Source organism: Takifugu rubripes, unplaced genomic scaffold (assembly GCF_901000725.2).
Source record: "Takifugu rubripes unplaced genomic scaffold, fTakRub1.2, whole genome shotgun sequence".
In the NCBI taxonomy this organism is placed as follows: Eukaryota; Metazoa; Chordata; class Actinopteri; order Tetraodontiformes; family Tetraodontidae; genus Takifugu; species Takifugu rubripes.
Window position 1 is genome coordinate 1,007,082 of NW_021821633.1, and position 22,017 is coordinate 1,029,098.

At 52.0% G+C, this 22,017-nt stretch overlaps 1 protein-coding gene across 1 annotated transcript in view; it reads right to left on the bottom strand.

Annotated features, from left to right (window-relative positions):
* LOC115248343 (Golgi-specific brefeldin A-resistance guanine nucleotide exchange factor 1-like) overlaps positions 1-22,017 on the bottom strand; it is a 61,587-nt gene that overhangs the window by 24,034 nt on the left and 15,536 nt on the right. Inside the window, 5 exon segments of the mRNA XM_029831984.1 lie at positions 3,023-3,169; positions 3,216-3,276; positions 6,122-6,230; positions 6,594-6,712; positions 10,026-10,157. Coding sequence (XP_029687844.1) covers positions 3,023-3,169; positions 3,216-3,276; positions 6,122-6,230; positions 6,594-6,712; positions 10,026-10,157 — 568 coding nt within the window.

A 22,017-nucleotide genomic window follows, 5' to 3' on the forward strand; every position in this document is an offset into this window, starting at 1 on the left:
ATTTCACACATGGACGGGCCCCCAGAGTCCAGACCTCACCCCCCCTGAGAAGCTTTGGGACGTGCTGGAGAAGGTCTGACTCTGCCATCATCACTACAGGGAGGGAGATGAATGATGGGAAGAACAGTGTGACCTTCAGAAGCTGGAGGGGGTGTGTCCTGACCGCAGCTGAGCAGGCTCCGCCCACATTAGGAGTGTGTGACCTTTGGTTGGTGGCCACCTTCTACTTTGGCTGAGAAGCTTCACTCACAATTACACATTTTAGCATTTCATTCTTCTGAGGTGTGTAGAAATAAGACTGGGAGAGAAGAAACCTGACATGGATGGAGATGCTAAGCTAGCAGCACTGCTGGAAATGCTCATCCTGGACTGGACAAGAACTGCTCCACAAATCTTCTGGTTGTCATTGCTGATGAGGAGCAACAAGCCAGAACACATGAAGAAGATGTTTGATATGGAGCCTGTGGAGAAGGTTGGACTCCAGCGGGGCCAACAGCACCATCATCAACATCACAAGAGACTCGGACAGTCGTCGCTTTTCTCAGGTGACCAAAGAAGAAGCTGAAAGGTGACGGAGGACATGAAAGCATTGAGCCGTCAACCCTGGTTCCATCAGAGGAACCTGAAGAAAGCCCACCCTGGGAGAGGTTATCTTCACCAGAGTGCTACACGTCTGTTCACGCTGGCGTTACCCTCAGATAGGAGAAGAGACACAGGTGAACGCATGCAAACCGTGATGGACGCACATCCAACAGGAGCCACCAGAACGGAACAGGTTGGAGCATTCATGGCCTCTTACCTCTTCATGTTGGCCCCCACAGAACTCTTGCCTCCTCTTTGAACTGTGGTATCTAAAGACAAAGGAAGTTATAAACAGTAATTAATATTAACGCTAACCGGTTGCTAACCGTAACGGTTGGCTAACCCTAACCCTAACCGGTTGGCTAACCCTAACCGGTCGGCTAACCCTAACCCTAACCGGTTGGCTAACCTAACCCTAACCGGTTGGCTAACCGTAACCGGTTGGGCTAACCCTAACCCTAACCGGTTGGCTAACCCTAACCCTAACCAGTTGGCAACCCTAACCCTAACGGTTGGCTAACCCTAACCCTAACTGTTTGGCTAACCCTAACGGTTGGCTAACCCTAACCCTAACGGTTGGCTAACCGTAACCGGTTGGCTAACCCTAACCCCTAACCGGTTGGCTAACCCTAACCCTAAACCGGTGGCAACCCTAACCCTAACTGATTGGCTAACCCTAACCAGTTGGCTAACCCTAACCCTAACCGGTTGGCTAACCGTAACCGGTTGGCTAACCCCTAACCCTAAACGGTTGGCTAACCCTAACCGGTCGGCCTAACCCTAACCGGTTGGCTAACCCTAACCCTAACCGGTTGGCTAACCGTAACCGGTCTGGCTAACCCTAACCCCTAACCGGTTGGCTAACCCAACCCTAACCAGTTGGCTAACCCTATACCCTACCGGTTGCGCTAACCCTAACCAGTTGGCTAACCCTAACCGGTTGGCTAACCCCTAACGGTTGGCTAACCAACCCCTAACCGGTTGGCTAACCCTAACCGGTTGGGCTAACCCTAACCCTAACCGGTTGGCTAACCGTAACCAGTTGGCTAACCCTAACCCTAACCGGTGGCTAACCCTAACCCTAACTGGTTGGCTAACCCTAACCAGTTGGCTAACCCTAACCCTAACCGGTTGGCTAACCGTAACCGGTTGGCTAACCCTAACCGGTCGGCTAACCCTAACCGGTTGGCTAACCCTAACCCTAACAGGTTGGCTACCCGTAACGGTTGGCTAACCCACCCTAACCAGTTGGCTAACCCTAAACCCTCACCGGTTGGGGCTAACCTAAACCCTAACTGGTTGGCTAACCCTAACCGGTTGGCTAACCCTAACCCTAACCGGTTGCCTAACCCTAACCCTAACTGATGGCTAACCCTAACCAGTGGCTAACCCTAACCCTAACTGGTTGGCTAACCCTAACCCTAACGGTGGCTAACCCTAACCCTAACTGATTGGCTAACCCTAACCGGTGTTGGCTAACCCTAACCAGTTGGCTAAACCCTAACTGGTTGGCTAACCCTAACCCTAACTGGTTGGCTAACCCACTGGTTGGCTAACCCTAACCGGTTGGCTAACCCTAACCCTAACTGTTGGCTAACCCAACTGGTTGGCTAACCCTAACTGGTGCTAACCCTAACCCTAACTGGTTGGCTAACCCAACTGGTTGGCTAACCCTAATGTTTGGCTAACCCTAACCCTAACTGGTTGGCTAAACCCAACTGATTGGCTAACCCTAACCGGTTGGCTAACCCTAACCAGTTGGCTAACCCTAACTGGTTGGCTAACCCTAACCCTAACTGGTTGGCTAACCCAACTGGTTGGCTAACCCTAACCGGTTGGCTAACCCTAACCCTAACTGGTTGGCTAACCCAACTGGTTTGGCTAACCCTAACTGGTTGGCTAACCCCTAACCTAACTGGTTGGCTAACCCAACTGGTTGGCTAACCCTAACTGGTTGGCTAACCCTAACCCTAACTGGTGGCTAACCCAACTGATGGCTAACCCTAACCGGTTGGCTAACCCTAACCAGTTGGCTAACCCTAACTGGTTGGCTAACCCTAACCCTAACTGGTTGGCTAACCCAACTGATTGGCTAACCCTAACCGGTTGGCTAACCCTAACCAGTGGCTAACCCTAACTGGTTGGCTAACCCTAACCCTAACTGGTTGGCTAACCCAACCGGTTGGCTAACCCTAACCCTAACCCAGGTTTGAGCCCACCATCTTCAGATTTCTATTTAAAAGAGCAAATCCAAACAAGTGTTTTGACAAGACCTCAAAATGCGTCTGCTAGCCCACTATCTTTCTGTGTTATAAGCTGCAGTCCCCCCCCCCCCCCCGGATGGGTCAGTTCATGGCAGGGCCCTCTATGAGCATTGGAGGGTTCAGTGCCTTGCTCAAGGGTACCTGCTCTGAAGGTGTTCTGGCACCTCCCCAACTACCAGAACTCCTTCCCTGTTCTGTCGGCCCTGGGGCTGGAACCAGGAACCCTGTGGTTCTCAGCCCAGGTCCAACAGGCACCAGCCTGATCCTCATGCAGACTGTGAAGCTGGTCCATGGTCTGCATGCGCCTGGCCTGGAGCACATAGCTAAAGCGAGTTGAGGAGGTTTCCACAGAACTAAAGAGGCCTTTACCTGGAGAAGAGTAGCTGCACCATGTCTACCAGGGTATGTTCAGCCGATTTCCTGAGGAGCTCTGTGGACACAGTCAAAACAATCTCAGAAGCAAAGAGAAAGAAACCCAAAAGACAAGCAGAGAAACGAGAGCTTGGCTGAAGAGATCGCAGCAGAAAGACCATGTCATGGTGCGCAGCTCCAGCCACCAACCACCAGCCTCCAACAGCGGCAGGCCGGCTGGAGGACCGTCTGGACCCTTCTGCTTTTGAGGGGCCGGGCAGGTTGATGGGCCCTCAACCCCTCGATCAGTGTCAGGCTCCTTCCACAGTCACGGCCTAAAGACGGATCTCAGGTCCAAGCCCGGCAGAGCTGTGACCCCCAGTCTAGGTCTTTACTGGGCTTGTTCTCCAGCTCCTCCATCTGGGCCTAGCTAGGGTTCTTTGATGTAGGAGGACAGGGAGGAACTGTTGCTGCACCCAGCTCCATAAGAGAGGACAAAGGTGCCACCAAGAGAGACGTTCTGCCCTCCAGGTAGCTTCCATGTGTCCTTATCTTCCAACAATATGTTCTCCACTTGGAAGTTGGGTAATTCTAAAACATCTACGGGAAGGGGGGGGCTCAGGTATTCCGTAGGACAAGGATTGCAAGTGCCTGGCATTCCTGTTGGAACTGCTTCTGAGACCGGAAGAAGCAAATGATTTTACTCATTGTAGCCCTAACCCTAACCCTAACAGGTAAAGTTCTCATCTAGATTTTTCATCTTGTCACTCAGCTTCAAATGGTTTAAAGTTAGTGGAAGTAAGGGTTAGGGTTAGGAGCAGGGGTTAGGGTTAGGAGCAGGGTTAGGGTTAGGTTAGGGGTAGGTTAGGGTTAGGAGCAGGGTTAGGGTTAGGGTTAGGAGCAGCGGTTAGGGTTAGGGTTAGGAGCAGGGTTAGGGTTAGGGTTAGGTTAGGAGCAGGGTTAGGGGTTAGGAGCAGGGGTTAGGGTTAGGAGCAGGGTTAGGGTTTAGGAGCAGGGTTAGGGTTAGGAGATGGGGTTAGGGTTAGGAGATGGGGTTAGGGTTAGGAGCAGGGTTAGGGTTAGGAGCAGGGTTAGGGTTAGGTTAGGGGTAGGTTAGGGTTAGGAGCAGGGTTAGGGTTAGGAGCAGGGTTAGGGTTAGGAGCAGGGTTAGGGTTAGGTTAGGGGTAGGTTAGGGTTAGGAGCAGGGTTAGGGTTAGGAGCAGGGTTAGGGTTAGGAGCAGGGTTAGGAGCAGGGTTAGGGTTAGGAGCAGGGTTAGGGTTAGGAGCAGGGTTAGGGTTAGGAGCAGGGTTAGGAGCAGGGTTAGGGTTAGGAGCAGGGTTAGGGTTAGGAGCAGGGGTTAGGTTTAGGAGCAGGGTTAGGGTTAGGGTTAGGAGCAGGGTTAGGGTTAGGGTTAGGAACAGGGGTTAGGGTTAGGAGCAGGGGTTAGGTTTAGGAGCAGGGTTAGGGTTAGGGTTAGGGGTTAGGAGCAGGGTTAGGGTTAGGTTAGGGGTAGGTTAGGGTTAGGAGCAGGGTTAGCGTTAGGAGCAGGGGTTAGGGTTAGGAGCAGGGGTTAGGGTTAGGAGCAGGGTTAGGGTTAGGGTTAGGAGCAGGGTTAGGGTTAGGGTTAGGTTAGGAGCAGGGTTAGGGTTAGGGTTAGGTTAGGAGCAGGGGTTAGGGTTAGGAGCAGGGTTAGGGTTAGGGTTAGGAGCAGCGGTTAGGGTTAGGGTTAGGAGCAGGGTTAGGGTTAGGTTAGGGGTTAGGGTTAGGAGCAGGGTTAGGGTTAGGAGCAGGGGTTAGGGTTAGGAGCAGGGGTTAGGGTTAGGAGCAGGGTTAGGGTTAGGAGATGGGGTTAGGGTTAGGAGATGGGGTTAGGGTTAGGAGCAGGGTTAGGGTTAGGAGATGGGGTTAGGGTTAGGAGATGGGGTTAGGGTTAGGAGCAGGGGTTAGGGTTAGAAGCAGGGGTTAGGGTTAGGAGCAGGGGTTAGGGTTAGGAGCAGGGGTTAGGGGTTAGGAGCAGGGGTTAGGTTAGAAGCAGGGGTTAGGGTTAGGAGCAGGGGTTAGGGTTAGGAGCAGGGTTGGGGTTAGGAGCAGGGTTGGGGTTAGGGTTAGGAGCAGGGTTGGGGTTAGGAGCAGGGTTGGGGTTAGGGTTAGGAGCAGGGTTGGGGTTAGGGTTAGGAGCAGGGTTGGGGTTAGGAGCAGGGGTTAGGGTTAGGAGCAGGGGTTAGGGTTAGGAGCAGGGTTGGGGTTAGGAGCAGGGGTTAGGGTTAGGAGCAGGGTTGGGGTTAGGAGCAGGGTTGGGAGCAGGGTTGGGGTTAGGTTAGGAGCAGGGTTGGGGTTAGGAGCAGGGGTCAGGGTTAGGAGCAGGGGTTAGGGTTAGGAGCAGGGGTTAGGGTTAGGAGCGGGGTTAGGGTTAGGAGCAGGGGTTAGGGTTAGGAGAGGGGTTAGGGTTAGGAGCAGGGTTGGGGTTAGGAGCAGGGGTTAGGGTTAGGAGCAGGGTTGGGGTTAGGAGCAGGGTTGGGGTTAGGAGCAGGGTTGGGGTTAGGAGCAGGGTTAGGGTTAGGAGCAGGGGTTAGGGGTTAGGAGCAGGGTTGGGGTTAGTAGCAGGGTTGGGGTTAGGAGCAGGGGTTAGGGTTAGGAGCAGGGTTGGGGTTAGGAGCAGGGGTTAGGGTTAGGAGCAGGGGTTAGGGTTAGGAGCAGGGTTGGGGTTAGGAGCAGGGTTGGGGTTAGGAGCAGGGGTTAGGGTTAGGAGCAGGGTTGGGGTTAGGAGCAGGGTTGGGGTTAGGAGCAGGGTTGGGGGTTAGGAGCAGGGGTTAGGGTTAGGAGCAGGGGTTAGGGTTAGGGGCAGGGTTGGGGTTAGGAGCAGGGGTTAGGGTTAGGAGCAGGGGTTAGGGTTAGGAGCAGGGTTGGGAGCAGTGCTACTCACCACTGAGCCGCATCTCGAAACAGATTCTGAAGCAGGACTGCATGATCTCACACACAGACTCATTGGTGAGGTGAGCTCCAACAGGTGTGAGCAGAAGAGTCCTCAAGACCTGAAACAGAACAGCAGAGTGTTGAAGAAGACGCCGGTAGGGTGCTCTGGCTCGTGCACACCCTGGCTCGTGCACACCCCGGCTCCTGATGTGGGACAGGTTTCAGGGGTCACTAGAGGTTCCTGCTACACTGGATCCAAGACTTCTTTGATGCATCCGATCTGCAAGGCTCTGGGAGCTGAGAGTTGCTATCTAAACGCTTGTCTCGCTCATTATTCCAGGACTGATGCTGTCCTGTTCAAATGTCTAGAACCGCTGGAGAGATTCACTCCTCATCATCTGAAAGAAGCCTGCAGAGCAGCATCAAGAGCTGCTCTGGAACCTCCTGTGACTGGAGAGCAGCAGCTCCAGGCCTTCACGCACCTGCAGGATTTTCATGAGGACGACTTCATCGCTAGCGGGGTCCGTTCCAACAAATCTAGCGTGTGTGACGGCGTCGGCCATGTTCTCAATGGCCTCTGCAGCGGCGTCGTGCTGTGCATCTGTGAAGAGATGAAGCCGTTATGAATGAAAGGTGGAAGATCACATCCCGTCCCAGCGTTTGATTTGAAGTATCCGCCGACACCCATCTTTTCCCGAGTCGCTGTTTTGGCTTTTTAAATATAAATGGCACAGCTATAGCACCTTTGTAGCCATATTAGCTTGGTTGTGTCCCTCCCACCACCTGAAACAGCCACGGCTGTTAAAATGGCTCAAACCCAAACGGTGGCCCCTCCCCCTCTCCTGAGGGTTAGGGTTAGGGGATTCCAGGGTTAGGGGATTCCAGGGTTAGGGTTAGGGTTAGGGGATTCCAGGGTTAGGGTTAGGGGATTCCAGGGTTAGGGTTAGGGGATTCCAGGGTTAGGGTTAGGGTTAGGGGATTCCAGGGTTAGGGTTAGGGGATTCCAGGGTTAGGGTTAGGGGATTCCAGGGTTAGGGTTAGGGTTAGGGGATTCCAGGGTTAGGGTTAGGAGCAGGGTTAGGGTTAGGGTTAGGGTATTCCAGGGTTAGGGTTAGGGGTTAGGGTTAGGGTTAGGAGCAGGGTTAGGGTTAGGGGATTCCAGGGTTAGGGTTAGGGTTTGGTGATTCCAGGGTTAGGGTTAGGGGATTCCAGGGTTAGGGTTAGGGTTAGGGGATTCCAGGGTTAGGGTTAGGAGCAGGGTTAGGGTTAGGGTTAGGGGATTCCAGGGGGTGGTGGGGCAGCCCTCACCCTAACCCTCAGAGATAGGGTGAGAAGCTTGGTCACCCAGGGGAGCCGCTGCTTCTCCACATCCAGGAGGTCATCAAAATGAGGAAGAACAACGGGAGCATCCCGGAGCTGAAGGTCAAGGCTCCGATTACTGGCTTCAGTTGGTTTTTACACCAAAACAACTATTTTCTCTGTGTCTTTGAGGCCTTTCAAGAGGAGACTGACACTGAAGAACAAGACCTGTGCTGCCTGAACTGGACATGTTCTCTGTCAGTCACCTCTGGAATTTGACTAAATCTTTGGTGGAAGTGTAGAACGTCCCGCTCCGTGTGAGGGCTGGGAACGGCCACATGAATCCAAAGGAAAACTGCTCACAGAAATGCGATACTGCCCGTCCAGCCTGAGCAGCAGACCCTGGGATCTCGTGACCAGCTGTGGCTTTTTGTTGGAAGAATGGTGGGACAAAGTTGCTGTCCGAGCAACAGGAGCCGGTGTTTTTGAAAGCTGAGAGGGAAAGCAGCTCTTAGCCGGCAGCCTCCCGGGCTTCCCATTCCCATCAGCCTGAGGAGCAACAGGTCATTAGCTAATGGGTGGAGGGAGGAGCACAGGCCAAGAGATGAAGACATGGATCTACTGTCTAACATATCAGGACCTTAAACAAAGCAGCAGCCCGTGTACACCACACGCAGAGGTAGAAGAGATGGAACACAACTCAGGGTTGGCTGAGGGTTAAAGTTAGGATGGGTTTAGCTAACGTGCTAATGTGCTGGCCCTCTGCTGCTCAGGACAGCCGCTCACCTGTCTCAAGATTTATCAGCTGACATAAGAAAGGATCATCTCTCAGAGATCTGCTTGGACACCAGACCCTGGGCAGACTTCCCGCTCCCCGTGAGCGGGAGGTCAGACTGGAAGGTGCTCAAAGGCCGGGAAGCAGCACAGGAACAAGGAAAAGGCACAAGACCACAATATCTTTCTACCCTGAAAGTGGTGGTCTACCGCACTCGTGAGGTGCGTCATCACAAATGCTCTCATTTGACTTCATTGGTGTGAAGGAAACCCGGAGCGGCCCATGTGGAGAGGCTATGCCCTTCCCTGCCAGTAGGGGCAGCAGGTATGGGTCCACCAATAATCTGAGAGGAGCGACCTGATGCTGAGGCGGTAACGCGTGCCACAGGCTCCCACGACCAGCACGGAGACCTTTTGAAAAAGACAAATCCAAACGTGGGACTAGAGGCGGTAGAGAGAGGAGGCGAGGCGGCGAAGGCGGGGACGCCAGAAGCTGGACTGATGCTGTTGAGCTTCTCACTGCTCCAGAAACTAAAGAAGAAGAGCTTCATGGGTGTCTGTCTTCAGTTCCTGCCAGGATGGAAGCAGGCCAGCTTTCAGGAACACTGCTTTGGGATCATCTCTGCGACAGCGGGAAGACTTTAGAAGCTCAGGATGAAGACATAAAGCAGCGCTATTCCATGTGTGTCCTCCCGGGGTGTGGCATTGTTGCAGCAGACTAGATGTTTCCTCTCATCTGGAGGGTTAGGGTTAGGGTCAGGCCACATCATCAAGTTCATAAACTGGAACAATCAGAAGCCCGAAGGACAAAGTCCAAACAGAATATAAGGGACAGGCACTACTATAGAATAACATTCCAAACTAAAAGGCCTGTACACCAGAAGATGGCGCTGTGTGCAGGAGCAGCTCTTGGCGAGACATGTCTCATGTTATCATGAAATGGGGAGACTAATTCTAATCTCTAATAAAGTTGAAGTCTGGTTCGAATTGGTGGGTCGGCAGTGGCTCGTCTGTAGGGGTCCGGAACACCACAGGATGCTAGCTAATGCTTGGGGATTAGCGAGCCCATCACTAATGACGGGCTGAAAACACTGGGATGGAAAACTGTCAACCCTAACCCTAATCAATAAGATGTGATCAGTTCTGCTTTAAACCAATAAAGCAAAACAGGTGCGTGTCATTGGTTTAAGTGTGGTTAGGGGTTAGGGGTTAGGGCTAGGGTTAGGGGTTAGGGGTTAGGGCTAGGGTCAGGGTCAGGGTTAGGGGTTAGGGTTAGGGCTAGGGTCAGGGTTAGGGGCTAGGGCTAGGGTCAGGGTTAGTTATGGTTAGGGTGTTGGGGTTAGGGGTTAGGGTGTTGGGGTTAGGGGTTAGGGCTCGGGCTAGGGCCCATGTGGTGGGCCCTGTGGTGGGCCATGAGGTGGTCCCTGTGGTGGGCCCTGTGGTGGGCCCTGTGGTGGACTCTGTGGGGGCCCTGTGGTGGGCCATGAGGTGGGCCCTGTGGTGGGCCATGTGATGGGCCATGTGGTGGGCCATGTGATGGGCCATGTGATTGGCCCTGTGGTGGGCCATGTGGTGGGCCCTGTGGTGGGCCCTGTGGTGGGCCATGTGGTGGGCCATGTGATGGGCCCTGTGGTGGGCCTGCTCTGCCCCGGATCACTGCCGTGGCTCCCTACAATCACCTGGGCCATTCCCATCCTCACACCCATTAAATGTGTCTCCAAGCTTTGGACTGTTCCAGTCAAACCCACATCTCTGGGATAATCCACAGGCAGGAGACAGATAGGCACAAAGGTGTTGAACCAAAACAACAAAGGAAACATCAAATCCATCAGAAGTCTTACCAATCAGCCCATAGGAGAGGAACTTGTTGACTGAGGTGAGCGCGAGGCCTGTGATGGGGCCTGTGGTGTCTTCAGACCGGACAACTTCAAGGAAGGGCCTCAGGAAAATATTAGGTTCCACTTCTGCCAGGTCTGAGTGAGGAGACAAATGCAGCACAGCAGTCAGCAAGAGAGCAGAGAGCATCAGCACCCCCCCCCCCACACACACACACACCTAACCCTCAGGACAGAGCCATGAGCAGCATTTGTAGCGTCTCCTGTGCTACTGCCAGAGGACCAGAGAGCAAAGTAACGATGGGGTGGGAACCTTCCCAACCAATCAATCATGTGTCATGTGACAGCAGCCAAGCATCCCAATCAAAGGCCAAGGTCTTCAAAGCTGACCTAACCCTAACCCTCGAACCCTAATCCTAACCCTCTAACCCTAACCCTAACCCTTAACCATAACCCTCTAACCCCTAACCATCTAACCCTAACCCTCAAACCTTAACCTTTAACCCTCTAACCCTAACCCTCTAACCCTAACCCTCAAACCTTAACCCTTTAACCCTCTAACCCTAACCCTCTAACCCTAACCCCCTAACCCTCTAACCCTAACCCTAACCCTCTAACCCTAACCCTCCTAACCCTAACCCTCTAACCCTAACCCCCTAACCCTCTAACCCTAACCCTCCTAACCCTAACCCTCCTAACCCTAACCCTCTAACCCTTAACCCTAACCTTCTAACCCTCTAACCTTAACCCTAACCCTCTAACCCTGACCCTAACCCTCTAACCTTAACCCTAACCCTCGAACCCTAACCCTCTAACCCTGACCCTAACCCTCTAACCCTCTCTAACCCTAACCCTCTAACCCTGACCCTCTAACCCCGACCCTTTAACCCTCTAACCTTAACCCTAACCCTTGAACCCTAACCCTCTAACCCTGACCCTCTAACCCTCTAACCTTAACCCTAACCCTCGAACCCTAACCCTCTAACCCTAACCCTCTAACCCTAACCCTGACCCTCTAACCTTAACCCTAACCCTCGAACCCTAACCCTCTAACCCTCTAACCTTAACCCTAACCCTCGAACCCTAACCCTCTAACCTTAACCCTAACCCTCTAACCCTAACCCTCTAACCCTAACCCTCTAACCCTCGAACCCTAACCCTCTAACCTTAACCCTAACCCTCTAACCCTGACCCTCTAACCCTAACCCTCTAACCCTCTAACTCTAACCCTCTAACCCTGACCCTCTAACCCTAACCCTCTAACTCTAACCCTCTAACCCTAACCCTCTAACCCTCTAACTCTAACCCTAACCCTCTAACCCTAACCCTCTAACCCTCTAACCCTAACCCTCTAACCCTCGAACCCTAACCCTCTAACCCTCGAACCCTAACCCTCTAACCCTCGAACCCTAACCCTCTAACCCTCTAACTCTAACCCTCTAACCCTAACCCTCTAACCTCTAACCCTAACCCTCTAACCCTCGAACCCTAACCCTCTAACCCTCGAACCCTAACCCTCTAACCCTCTAACTCTAACCCTCTAACCCTAACCCTCTAACCCTAACCCTCTAACCCTAACCCTCTAACCCTCTAACCCTAACCCTCTAACCCTCTAACTCTAACCCTCTAACCCTAACCCTCTAACCCTCTAACTCTAACCCTAACCCTCTAACCCTAACCCTCTAACCCCTAACCCTCTAACCCTCTAACTCTAACCCTAACCTCTAACCCTAACCCCTAACCCTAACCCGTGACGTTGCACCAGCATCTGAGAAGGACCCCTCCCCTTTTGTCTTTATTGGTTCGGTGCTGCCTTTAGGTTCCCGCTGGGATTAAACCAGGTAGAATCTGCTCACTCTTCCAGTGCAGCTCTTTAGACTGGAAGGGGCCCTGCTTGGTATGGATCCCACGGGCGGTGCTGGACCCACAGCTGAGTGGATCAGGCTTGTGGTGGTGCCAATCTGCTGGAATCAGGGCTAACTACAGGAGCTGCAGGGATTAGGGAGTGGAGGGAAACAAAGGAGTCCTGGCTGCAGCAATCGTTCCACAACAGGTTCACCTCTGACCTCTTCCCTGAAGGGGGGCCAGTCAGATCTGACCAACATATTGAAGCGTGGCCATTACAGGAGCACAGGTGTACCCCTCTGGATCAGGGACCCAGACCATCCGGTCATGTGTGGATTACATCTGTAAATGACCCAGCAGCAGTAACCCCCCCACCCCCAGGAGAACTCCTCAGGATGTAAGTGATGCACATGTGTTGGCAGTGGAGCAGAAAGGGCTTAGAGCCCAGCAGCAACGGGCCGGGGGGAGTCGGAGCCCCCGGGGCAACAACACCGTCTGCCCCCCCTCCCATTCTCTCTCCCCCCTCCCTCTCTCCCATTCTCTCTCCCCCCTCCCTCTCTCTCCCAATCTCTCTCCCTCTCCCCCCTCCCTCTCTCCCATTCTCTCCCCCCCCTCCCATTCTCTCCCTCTCCCCCCTCCCTCTCTCCCATTCTCTCCCCCCCTCCCATTCTCTCTCCCTCTCCCCCTCCCTCTCTCCCATTCTCTCTCCCCCCTCCCTCTCTCTCCCATTCTCTCTCCCCCCTCCCATTCTCTCTCCCTCTCCCCCCCTCTCTCCCATTCTCTCTCCCCCCCCTCTCTCCCATTCTCTCTCCCCCCTCCCTCTCTCTCCCATTCTCTCTCCCTCTCCCCCCTCCCTCTCTCCCATTCTCTCCCCCCCTCCCATTCTCTCTCCCATCCTCTCCCCCCTCTCCCTCCCTCCCTCTCCCCCACTCTCCCTCCCTCTCCCCACTTCCCTCCCTCCCTCTCCCCCCACTCTCCCTCCCTCTCCCCTCACTCTCCCTCCCTCTCTCTCCCTTCCTCTCCCCTCGCTCTCTCCCCCTTCCTCTCGCTCCCTTCACACACACACAGAGGCGCACACACACACACCCACCCACACGTACGTACACATGAACAGATCACAACAACCCTCCCCCCCCAGAACCTCTGCAGCAGCCCTAACCCAAACACTGATGCTTATTGATCCGGACCTCCCCGGCCCCTAAGATGCGGCGTGGAGGCTGTGCCTGGGAGCGGGGGGGGGCGAGGGGGCGAGGGGGTTTAACAGGAACAGCGAGGTTAAATGGCGCCCTCAGAGACCGGTGGTGCTCATCTGCTAAACAAAGACTTGGACGACAGTATCCTCACACATCTGTTGGGAGAGGTTGATGAGTGTCAGCACGCTGAGCCCCCGGCCCCCACCCATCCTTCACTTCCACCCATCCCTCTGCTCTCCTGAATGAAACTGACACTTGTGGCGGGGGCAATTAGGGCGCAACAATGCTATGGAGCTCCATACAGTCATTTCAATGGGCCACAGTGGTATTTTATAGACATGTGAAACAATGTGTCTGTGCAACCTAAACAGGCAATTTGAAAAACCCTGGAGAAATTAAAAGTTTTCAAAAATGCTTGAGAGGGTAGCGGTAATGCCGAGTGCAGGAGAGCTTTTCCTGCAGGGCTACACGGAATCTAGTTAGCACGGGATGTTCCGATCCCACCAAACAAACTGCTGTGTTGCCTCTGCTCATCCCCATTCACTCAGACGCCGTCCTGCCTCTAATGAAACAGCATCGTGAGGAGGCTGCCCGTAAAGAAAGGCCAGAGGAACGTCCGCAGCAGAGACGGGACACATCCCATAATTGCTGTTACTGTCATTCATGCGTGCTGCATCACCCACGCAGAGGCAACCATCCGCAGTGGATTCACACGTTCAGGCAGCATGACTTCATCCCAAAGCCTGGGCTGGGGGGGGGGGGGCTGCACCTGTTCCCCGGACTCCTTCACATTTATATGCTGCAGATTTTGGACAGAGGTCACATGATCCCACGGAGGGCTGCTGTGCTTGGCAGGCCGCTGCCACCGGTGGACCTCCCTCAGATGCAAAGCTCTTCAAACATCAGCGTGATGCTGAGTTCATCAGGCTGCTCCAGGTCCAACGCGTCCCCCGGTCCCACCGTAGAGTATCTGCTGCTCTTCCTCCAACATCAGGTCTTATATCTGAGCCCCCTCTGGGGCAGGTGGCTTTAGAGGGCCTGTACTGTCCCAGTAAGGTGCCGTGCACATGAGCGCCACTCCTATTAGCACTTCTATTTCCAGAAAAACAAACAGAGCTAAGCAAGCCTCCCATTTTCCATCCCATCCCCTTCACCGTGCATGTGCCCTCGTCCGTGTCAGAGGACGTCTCAGGGAAGAGGGTTGCATAACGCCCAAAGGGTTAGGGTTAGGTTAGGTTAGGGTTAACCCAACCCTAACCTAACCTAACCCTAACCCTAACCCTTTGGGAGAAGGGACCGGACCAGACATGGGCTTCTAATACAGACAGGACGACGATGTGAGGTGGCCTGAGAGGAGCCCACGGAGCCAGCAGCAGATGCTAAAGGGTGTGGGGTGTGTGTGTGTGTGTGTGGGGGGGGGGGGGGGGGGTATTGTGTGTTGTGTGGTGTGAGTGTCTCTGTCTGGTGTGTGTGTGTCTCTGTGTGTGTGTGCATGTGTGTGTGTCTCTGTGTCTGTGTGTGTGTGAGTGTCTCTGTGTCTGTGTGTGTGTCTGTGTGTGTGAGTGTGTGAGTGTCTCTGTGTCCGTGTGTGTGTGTGTCCGTGTGTGTGTGAGTGTCTCTGTGTCTGTGTGTGTGTGTGAGTGTCCGTGTGTGTGTGTGTGTCTGTCTGTGTGTCTCTGTCTCTGTGTGTGTCTCTGTGTGTCCGTGTGTGTGTGTCTCTGTCTGTGTGTGTGTCTCTGTCTCTGTGTGTGTGTCTCTGTGTGTCCATGTGTGTGTGTGTGTCTCTGTCTGTGTGTGTGTGTCTCTGTCTCTGTGTCCGTGTGTGTGTGTGTGTCTCTGTCTGTGTGTGTGTGTCTCTGTGGTCGTGTGTGTGTCTCTGTGTGTGTGTGTCTCTGTGTGTCCGTGTGTGTGTGTGTGTGGAGGAGGGGAGGGGGTCCTCACCCCCTTCACCTGCTGCGCTCCTTCAGCCCCACTCATGACATTCCCAGGGGTCGGGGGGATTCCGGAGAGCAGCAGCCTCCTGAGTTCCTGGGCACCACAGCCACCATCAGACCATGTAGTGGGAGCATGAGACTGCTCCTGAAGCCCTTGCAGACACCATCTACTCTCTTACCAACGCTGTCCTCACACCAGCTGAGCTCCACCAACGTGCTGCCTGAAGTCTTTAGGGTAGGGAGCAGGGGCTGCTCCAGGTTTACGCTTCTTTAGCAACACAAACGTCACACATGTGCAGCAGAACCCTTGTAGAAACCCAACAACTTCATGGGATACTGAAGCCTGGTCTGGTCCGTGGTCCGAGCAGGATGGGCAGACCCCCCTTCTGTGGAAAACCCCGGTCTGTCAGCGCTCAATGGCGAGGACCAAACCACCATCGAACCTGGAGTCACCAAACATGGCGACTCCAACAAAGTGGCAGGAGACACACACCAATATTCTGACAACATCTTCAAGCTTGTTGGCTCCATCCATAGCTTTGTCTGGATGGTTGAAGCTGCTCAGCCAATCACCACGCTGCATCAGCGGGTGGCCGGTGACCAGCAGTGCAGACGGTAACGCCCTGTCTCCTGTGCCTGCCCACCACTGCCCCACCACTGCCCCCACCACTGCCCCACCACTGCCCCCACCACTGCCCCACCACTGCCCCACCACTGCCCCCACCACTGCCCCACCACCTATGGAGGTGACTTCATGACCAGCGCTGACCTACCCTCAAGCACTGCTGCCCTTAGGTCTCTAGAGCCACCGTGCTTCTTCTCACCCTTCTGAAACCCTTGCACCAACCCAGACCTGGTCTCAGCAACCCGTTCCAAAAACAGCACCATGCAGCCCAAGTCCATGCTGGTGCTGAAAGAACATGCAGAGTCCAAATATTTACATTTCAGGTGAAGTATAAAGACCCACCTGGACGGGCATTGTTGACCCGGTCACACAGAGGAACGGCTGTTCCTCCCGTTATTCAGCCTCAGACGCTCATGGACCTCCTGACCCTAACCTAGGGCTCCCCCGCCGGGGGGGACCGGTACGGTCCGTGGTGCAGCAGAGGTTGGGGAGCCCGCCCGAACCCTATCATGGACCCAGCGTATGGTCCTACCTCTAGGGGCAGAGTTTGGACTCAATACCAACCCTTGAGTTCTCTTGTATTACATCAGCGACATCAACGTTTTGGACCGTTCATCCATCACCTCAAAACTGTCTGAGTATTCCAACTGTTGGTGATATTATTAGTGGTTCTAGTCAGAATTTAGCACTATGAATGGAACTATTTAAACTGTGGGTAAGAGCGTGTTAACTAGTAGTTACCATACTTTGTCAAATCATGTGATGATAACAACTTTAAAGAGCCTGGTTCTGCTTCTGCAGTGACTCTGCAACAGTCGAGCGGTACCACGGCAGCACGGGGTCTGTATGAGACGTGCAGTAGAAGGCAGAGCTGAGCCCAGAAGGGGACAGATCTCTGCAGGCCTGAAGCAGATCTGACAGGCCTGAAGCCCTGGAAGCTTCAGTAATGAACCGTGTAGTGAGGATTTGATACCCTCCAAAGATGCTCTTCTAAAAGCTGTTTCAATAAAGGAACAACTTCATCAAGTTCAGATGGCTCAGAAATCCCTTCTGCTGGGTCCCCATTCCTTTGGACTCTCCCACGATGTTCTAGACTCACCATAAAGTTTGATCTAACCCCCCCCCCCCCATGTGTGAACAGGGTCCCTCCAACTGTTCAAGGACGTCGACCTCAGGCCGACTTCAAATGACCCCTGAAGCAATAGAAGAGTGCAATGGAACGGTAGGGGGCCCCGAGTGGACCGGCAATGTGCACCAGCCACTCTGCCACGTGGGTGGAAGGGAGCTCTCATGTGACGGAAGATCTTGATATGCAACAGGCTGACCTCTCCATGGCAACACACACCGACTTCTGAACAACAGAGGCTTCGTGGAACATTTCTAACCACTGATGCAATTACGGAAACATTAAAGACTATCAGGTTCACCCCCAGTGGAGGCCCGGACTGGCCCGCTCAGAGGCTGGAGGAGCCCTGGCTGCTGGACCAGACCAAGTGACAACTGTCCTAAACGACTCCCCTGTGGGCCGGCATGTCTGCCATGCTCGGAAAAGCTTTAAGCAAACCAACAGAGCTGGAATTTCTCTGGCCACTGCAGCAGCTGCCTGTCAACATTTGGACTTTAGCGGCCCCACTTCAGCAAGAATGTGAAAGTGCAGCCTCAGAAATGCTGGCGGGACCATCGGTGACGCCATGACATCACTTCTTCTGCATGGGGGTGGGTCTTTGGGGGGAGATGCTGGTGGTTGTGCATCAAAGTGGTCGCTTTGAACAAACGTTGCTGCGATTATTATTATTATTAATATTATCTGGACAACTGTAGCCTCAGGGAGAAGCTTCGCTTCAGCCCTCATGGAGTTCACAAAGGGACAGAGGGGTTGGGGGGGGGGACATGATACTGGAGCAGGCCCAGTGTTTGCCATGAACCCTCCATCAACACATCGCTTAAGCCGAGCTGAGATTCAGAAAAGAAGGGAGGGACAGCAAACAATGGACTAACGCAGAGGTTGAGTCTAATGAGCACGAGGCAGAGAGCTTTGGGCTGGTGCAGCTGGGCTAACGAGACGGCCAAGGTGGTTTTGGTAGACCACCTTTAGCTTGAGCCTCCATTAGCAGGCCAGTGATAAGAAATGCCACCCTGACCCTGATCCTAACCCTTTCTACATGAGGTTAATCCCACCCTGACCCTGATCCTAACCCTTTCTACATGAGGTTAGACTTCTCACTCCCCTCCATCACCATTTTAGCACCTTTTTCTGGAGTCTTCAACCTGGAAGTGAAGTATTGTTGTGACTTCATGGATTCCATGAAAATGGGGTTTCCCCACTTTAGTTCCACCTTTGCTAGTTTCCTTCTATTATTCTTTTTTCTGGACTGTGTTAAAGAGGCTGAGCATTAAAGTGGAACCATGATTCTGGATGGAAGTCAGAAGGTGGAATGTGTGTAGGGATGTGCCGACCTCATCCCTCACGGCCTCAATAAAAGAGAATTAGGAAGAGTGATAGACGACAGAGCGCAGTGTTAATGTCCTCACTGCTCCCCAGAAGATGGAGATGGTGAAAGGCGTTCTGGAGAAGCTCTCATTTCCACCGTGTGTGTGTGTGTGCACAGAAACACACACCAAGCTGAATGGAAGGACGCGAAGGGTCAGAGGGCAGAAGGAATCACAAGCTGGAAGATGAAAAACAGCGTTGCTAAATGCAACAATGCACATTGCATAAGGTTCTCCTCTGTGCCAGAGCGCTGGTTCCCATACAGCTGGTTTCTGCAGAGCAGTGTGTCTCTCACAGCGAGCTTGTTCTGCACACGCAAGGCTGCGCCCATCCAATCGGACTGGCATCACGGCCATGGAATGCTGAAGTCCACATTTTTCCCATTCAGCAAGGAAAAACGGCCTTTCAGAGCCAATCAGCTAGAAATGTTGCTTTGTTTTTATTTTTGACTGAACTTCCTGGAACCTATTATGGAGCTGTCAGGGATGTATATTTAGCTATGGCAACACGGGCCTCCGAGCCCCCTTGCGCCACTGGTCATGTCACCTCTGATAAACAGAAAAACAATTGGCCTTGGCTAGCCCTTTTGTCACGTTTAAAGAACATGGCGGGATTATGTTGGTGGCTCAAAGCAGCAAATACGTGAGTAGCAAAGGCCCAAACATGAACGAAGACATGTGGGAACCAATGGTGGACTAAGAAATGAACTATGGCATGCTAACATCAAAGAGAAATGAGAGGTACAGCATTAGCCTTATTAAACACCAGCTGATGAGGCACCTTCCATTTCCTGTATTGGGGTATCGGCCAGTATCGGCCAGTCACCCACAGGGTGTACCTACCTTCACCCACATGGAGCTGGGATGGTTCCAACACCCTCCCCGTGACCCCAAAAGGGATGAAGCGCTCAAGAAAATGGAATGAAGACAAGGGGGTTAACAAAAGAAGCTCTGCCTGAGAAGTTTACCCCCGACAACATTCTCAAAAACTTAAACAGATTTGAACGAGCTTTTTTCCCCAGAAATTTGCTCATGGACCAAGGAAGATCTCACAAACTGTTGGTGATGTTCCTGATTATGGAGGGACGCTGGTTTGGGACATCAACGTGTGCTCAACAGGTGTGTGACGACATGTGGGCTGCTTGGCTGCCAGAGTGGCCCCTTTCTAGCTTATCGATATCGAAGTGATTCAAAAGGTGTTTCCTCAAGAGATGGAGATCAAATAAAACTCAGACAATCTGTGTACAGCACACGAGAGTCATCTGGCTTCAAGGCTGCCTGTGCACGTTCCAGAGCCAGAGTGGCCTGAATCACAAAGACCACCCTGGAGTCCACTTCACCAGGGGGTACCAAGGACGGCGCCGTGTCTGGGACTTCAACAGGAAGGTTGAGGTTGGACTTGGTTATGATGGGTAACATAAGGTGACTCCAATAATACGCACATCGCTCAGTGAGCTCACCTGACATCCATGTGCTAATACGTTCAGCTATTACTAGCTAGCTTTAGTTTATGCTAGCGTGCCACGATATGAGTGCCACACACACTCACATTGACATTAACATTGTTGCTAAGGGTTTTTATTTTCATGTAATAAAAACTGCTTTCTGTGGAAAAATACCAGTGTAATAGAACCACTGGTACTGGCAAGTGAGGGTATTGATATTGGAACTGGTGTCAGCATTTTTAATGATACACAATCGTAGACATCCAAATAGATAAAGATAAAGCCAGTCTTGTATGCTAGGAGAGAAGACAGAGAGCAACTTAGCTGGACCTCAACTTCCCAAATAACCCTAAACTTAAAACCACACCTTAATCTCCAAACAGCCCCTTGGGTCTGGGATGTCTTCACTTTGATAGTAAAATTGCTATTTTGGTATTACATAAAGTATGTAGCCTGTACCAGAACACACACACACACATACACATACACTACACATACACACACACATACACATACACATACACCTACACATACACATACACACACACCTACACCTACACACACACACACACACACACACACACACACACACACACACACACACACACCACACCCACACACCCACACACACACACACACACACACACACACACACACAATGCTTGTTGGTTTCTATGGTGCGTTCAGGTAGCCTATTTAACCAGTGGAGCCAGTATGAGGGGCAGTGCTGTTGGCTTTAGGGGATCCGTGCTCTGAGCCCTGGATTAGTCTGACCTATACTTGACAGGAACAGTCACACCCACTAGTTGGTAGCTTGGGTGTCGAGCTCTACCCACCCACCACCAGCATCACTTCACACAATAACATGACCACAACCCTCAAAGGCTTTCAAGCCACGTTCATATATAGAATAATGTATCTTATGTTATAACATCATCGTTCATATATAGAATACACGTATCTTATGTTATAACACCATCGTTCATATATAGAATACACGTATCTTATGTTATAACACCATCGTTCATATATAGAATACACGTATCTTATGTTATAACACCATCGTTCATATATAGAATACACGTATCTTATGTTATAACACCATCGTTCATATATAGAATACACGTATCTTGTTATAACACCATCGTTCATATATAGAATACACGTATCTTATGTTATAACACCATTCCTAAAGGATGAGGTTCAAACTGAGTGTTCATCTTGAAGGTGGTTACACACACACACATAAATGTGTGTATGCATGCACACATACACACTGTGTAGAGAGATGGATAATATGATATCTACATCATTTTAATATGACTATTTTCTCACGTCAGAACAACATCGGTTCAAAACAAAATGGAAGTCTCGTCTCCTCTGAGCCATCTTAGATCCCTTCCAGGGTCACGGGGAGGGTGCTGGATCCTATCCCAGCTGCATACGGGTGAAGGTAGAAGACATCATCACATCAAGGGTTTTCCTTCAGTTCCAGTTCTAGAAGACTTCATCACATCAAGGGTTTTCCTTCAGTTCCAGTTCTAGAAGACTTCATCACATCAAGGGTTTTCCTTCAGTTCCAGTTCTAGAAGACTTCATCACATCAAGGGTTTTCCTTCAGTTCCAGTTCTAGAAGACGTCATCACATCAAGGGTTTTCCTTCAGTTCCAGTTCTAGAAGACGTCATCACATCAAGGGTTTTCCTTCAGTTCCAGTTCTAGAAGACGTCATCACATCAAGGGTTTTCCTTCAGTTCCAGTTCTAGAAGACGTTCACATCAAGGGTTTTCCTTCAGTTCCAGTTCTAGAAGACTTCATCACATCAAGGGTTTTCCTTCAGTTCCAGTTCTAGAAGACTTCATCACATCAAGGGTTTTCCTTCAGTTCCAGTTCTAGAAGACGTCATCACATCAAGGGTTTTCCTTCAGTTCCAGTTCTAGAAGACTTCATCACATCAAGGGTTTTCCTTCAGTTCCAGTTCTAGAAGACTTCATCACATCAAGGGTTTTCCTTCAGTTCCAGTTCTAGAAGACGTCATCACATCAAGGGTTTTCCTTCAGTTCCAGTTCTAGAAGACGTCATCACATCAAGGGTTTTCCTTCAGTTCCAGTTTTCCTTGGGGTCATTTCTTTCCTCACTAGAACCCCAAACACCACTGTGGTTTTCAACTAAAAGTCCAGAACCAAAAGAGCAGGGGGGCGGTGACCAGCCGGGGTACGTGGGTATGTATGTATATATATGTATATATATATATATATATCTGGCTTCAAGGCTGCCTGTGCACGTTCCATATATATACGTTCCAGATATATATATATATATATGATATTATATATATATATATATATATATCATATCAGGGGTCTATTTTCCCTTCAGAGCGATCAGCACCTTGAGGTGTGCGGTTGTTAGCATGTTTTTGGTCAGCTGCACGGGGCCACCCGGGCCTGCCTGTCTCCCGCCCCTG